Source organism: Orcinus orca, chromosome 9 (assembly GCF_937001465.1).
Source record: "Orcinus orca chromosome 9, mOrcOrc1.1, whole genome shotgun sequence".
NCBI classification, from domain to species: Eukaryota; Metazoa; Chordata; class Mammalia; order Artiodactyla; family Delphinidae; genus Orcinus; species Orcinus orca.
Genome location: NC_064567.1, coordinates 88,718,751 through 88,722,367, shown reverse-complemented (window position 1 = coordinate 88,722,367; position 3,617 = coordinate 88,718,751). Strand labels below are relative to the sequence as shown.

At 44.6% G+C, this 3,617-nt stretch overlaps 1 protein-coding gene across 2 annotated transcripts; it reads right to left on the bottom strand.

Moving 5' to 3' along the window:
• Positions 1 to 2,170: 2,170 nt before the first annotated feature.
• LOC101282862 (all trans-polyprenyl-diphosphate synthase PDSS1-like) lies at positions 2,171 to 3,617 on the bottom strand. Of its 2 annotated transcripts, none has more exons than XM_049714923.1 (2): positions 2,766 to 3,617; positions 2,171 to 2,586 (listed from the first exon to the last, which is right to left on the bottom strand). In XM_049714923.1, the coding sequence occupies exons 1-2, from the start codon at positions 3,598 to 3,600 to the stop codon at positions 2,456 to 2,458; spliced, it is 966 nt and encodes a 321-aa protein (XP_049570880.1). In that variant the 5' UTR covers positions 3,601 to 3,617; the 3' UTR covers positions 2,171 to 2,455. The 2 variants fall into 2 exon arrangements, with proteins under 2 accessions (XP_049570880.1, XP_049570879.1); XM_049714922.1 differs by having other exon boundaries at positions 2,171 to 2,700; positions 2,782 to 3,617.

Sequence of the window (3,617 nt, the reverse complement as noted above, 5' to 3'; positions counted from 1 at the left end):
AGTTGCCGGCCCCAAATTAAACACCTCCCGAGGAATGGCCCCAATCCTTACCACTTACTACTAGCTTTTTATATTTTCCTTTGGGTAAGAACACTGAAGTCAGTAAACCTGGGTCTGGAGTTGCCACCAACTCTCTGTGAGCCAGGGCCCTTCACCTCTCTGTGCTTCAGTTTCCTCAGCTTCAAAAAAGAGAGATTGTTTTTGATTTTGATCAAAAACACTGTTTCTGCATCAAGAAACAACGGTTTAGGGGTCCCGTACAAGACGGCAGCATAGGAAGACCCTGCACTCACCTCCTCCCACAGACACACCAAATCTACACCTACATATAGAACAATTCCTCCTGAAAGAGAACTTATGGCTGATTGAATAGCTTCTGCACAACCGACAATAGAGGGACCACAGAGAGATGGGTAGGGTAGACAGAGGCATGGTATCTAGGGGAACCCCACCCCCAACTTGGACGGGTATTACTGAGGGACCCACGCACAGATCCACCCACCCTGAGGGTGAAAGCAAAATTACAGTAGTTTAAAGGGCACCTAGACTGTACGAGAATGAAATACATCTGCCAACAGGGCAGGGAACTGCTGGAACTCTCTCCGGGAGTGGAATCTGTAAATATATGGGTTATAAAAAAACAAATCAAACAGAACAGAAACAGAATGATAGATACAGAGAACAAACTGGTGATCACTGGTTGAGGAGGCGTGGCGGTACAGGGGGAGATGGATAAAATAAGTGAAGATGATTAAGAGGTACAGACTTGCAGTTATAAATAAGTCGTGAGGATATAATGTATAGCATAGGGAATATAGTTAATATTTTAATAACTTTGTACAGTGACATGGTAACTAGAATTATCTCAGTGATCATCTCATAAAGTATAAAAATATCAAATTACTTGTCGTGTACCTAAAACTAATATTGTAAGTCAATTATGCTTCAATAAAAAGAAAGTAAGAAACACTGGTAGAGAGGAGATGACTTTCACACAAAAAGATTGTATGATTATAAAAATCAGAGATCACCACAAACTATAGCCCCCTACTTGAGGAATTCCCAGTATATTGAGCATAATAAAGGCTTTCATCGATAAATAAATATGTTTGAAATTGTTTAAACAAATAAGTGTTGACCGTGGAAACTTTTTGGGTGGAACACGTACTAAAAATTCCATGCAGGGCTTCCCTGGTGGCTCAGTGGTTGAGAGTCCGCCTGCCGGTGCGGGGGACACGGGTTCGTGCCCCGGTCCGGGAAGATCCCACATGCCGCGGAGCGGCTGGGCCCGTGAGCCATGGCCGCTGAGCCTACGCGTCCGGAGCCTGTGCCCCGCAACAGGAGAGGCCACAACAGTGAGAAGCCCGCGTACCGCAAAAAAAAAAAAAAAAAAAAATTCCATGCAGTCTGTCTTTGGCAGAACTTATTCCTTTTCAACTTTCTGGGTCAGTGATCGTAGCTGGTCTGGTCAAACACCAGTCTGGTTGTTGCTCTAAAGTTATGTTTTTAGAAGTGATTAACATTTAAAGCAGGAGACCTTGCGCACAGCAGACTCCCTTGCCACAGTGCAGGGGAGCATCCTCCAGCCAGCTGGAGGCCATAAAAGAAAGGCTGAGCTTTCCAGAAGAAGGGATTTAGCCTCAAGACTGCCAGTTGAAGCTTCTCTGAGTTTCCAGCCTGAGTGGCCTTCCCTGTATAGCTTATACTTAAAATTGTATCAGCTCCTACCTGAATTTCCAGATGGCCAGCTTGCCCTATGGATTTCAGACTTGCCATCTCCCACAATTGTGTGAGCCAATTCCTTAAAGCCAACCATTCAATTTCAATCTTAGTCTCTCTCTCTTTCTCTCTCTCTGTCTCCATATTTATATATATGTATATGTGTATGTATGTATATATATATGTGTGTGTGTGTGCCTGTGTGTGTGTATATATATATATGTGTGTGTGTGTGTGTGTGTGTGTGTATTTCTATGTACATACTCCTATTGGACCTGTCTCTCTGGAGAACCCTAATATGGGGGCATTGTGTTTTTTTTTTTTTTTTTTTTTTTGAATTTTAACACTGATTATTTATTCGTGTAATGGCTTTACATGTGGATATTAACCGTGTAAACAATACCACATCTAACCGTCAAGTACCGCGATTAGAGTTTACAGGACTAGAATGACAGATTCAGATGGTTTAATGACATTTAAAAAGTTTTCTGAAAAACTTTGCCAATAAAAAAAGTCCCATTAATAAGGTGGAAATGATTTTTTAAAATGATTTTTTGGTTACCTGCACATGAAGCAAAGTATACTCCACAGAATTCTTTAGGCACAGTCTGGTAAAATAGCTGCCAGAAATAACAGAACGAGCTGTCATTTATCTCTTGTGAGCACGATTTCCGAAAGTTGTATGAGGGCGTCTCTTTCTGGGGATGGTCGAAGTTTACTGATCTCTCTCACTGCTTCACGGCAGTACCGCTGGGCGAGGTAGGTTGTCTGCTGCACACCATCGCTCTGTAATACGTATTGTCTCGCTCTGTCCACATCTCCTGGTGAACTGAACCGTCTCATTATCATAGCATTCATTTCTGGGAACTGCTGACAAGCAAATAAGACGGGACCGGTGGCTAACCCGAGCTTCAGGTCGGCTGAGGTCGGCTTGCCCATCCGGTCAGAACACGAGGTGAAGTCCAGGACGTCATCTATTAGCTGAAAAGCGAGTCCCACGTTTTTTCCGTATTGATAGGCAATTTCATGTACCACTGGGTCAGGGCATCCCAGGACAGAGACTGCTTTACAACTGTTGGCTATCAGACTTGCAGTCTTCTTGAACGTCTTTTCAAGGTAGTGTGCAAATCTTTCATTTTCATTTTCTTTTGACCCGAGCTGAAGAAATTCACCACGCACCAAATCTTCAATCACTTGGGTTAAAATAGATACAACAGTTGTATTTCCAATTCGTGCCAGAGCTATCGATGCTGCAGAAAGAATTAAATCGCCAGCAAGGACAGCCTTCTTTTCACCCCAGATCTTATTAACTGTGTGTTTTCCTCTTCGGGAACTTGCATCATCAATGACATCATCATGGACCAGGCTGGCAGTGTGGATCATTTCTGCAATTAAGGCTATGGCACGCTGGCTTGCTTGCACATTTCGGGAGTTATTATGATGAATATTACAGGCTCGGGCCATTAGCACCACAATGATTGGTCGAAAGGCTTTTCCTTTTCCATCAAAGTAGTATTCACACATATCCTTAAGTTCTGTTGTAGATATGAATAGTTCCTTCCTGATGTCCTCGTACAGACCTTTCAAGTCTCTCCAGCCAAGGTTAAAAGGATCAGTGTATTTTTCACCGCTCCGTGTTCTACTACAGCAGCACACTGCTGGCGTCACGTGATGGAACCGTGATATACTATACATATTTGGAAAGGCAGATGTTAAACTCTTCACAAGATTAAAATAGGACATCTGCGCGCGGGATGCAGCGGCGGCGGCGGCGGCGCGCAGCCCGGACAGTCCCGCGCGGCCGAGGGAGCCGGGCCCGGGACTCCGCGCCGCCGGCCTCCAGGAGAAGCCGCGCCGCCACCGCCACCAGCACGAGGCCATGGTCCGCGTCTGAAAGT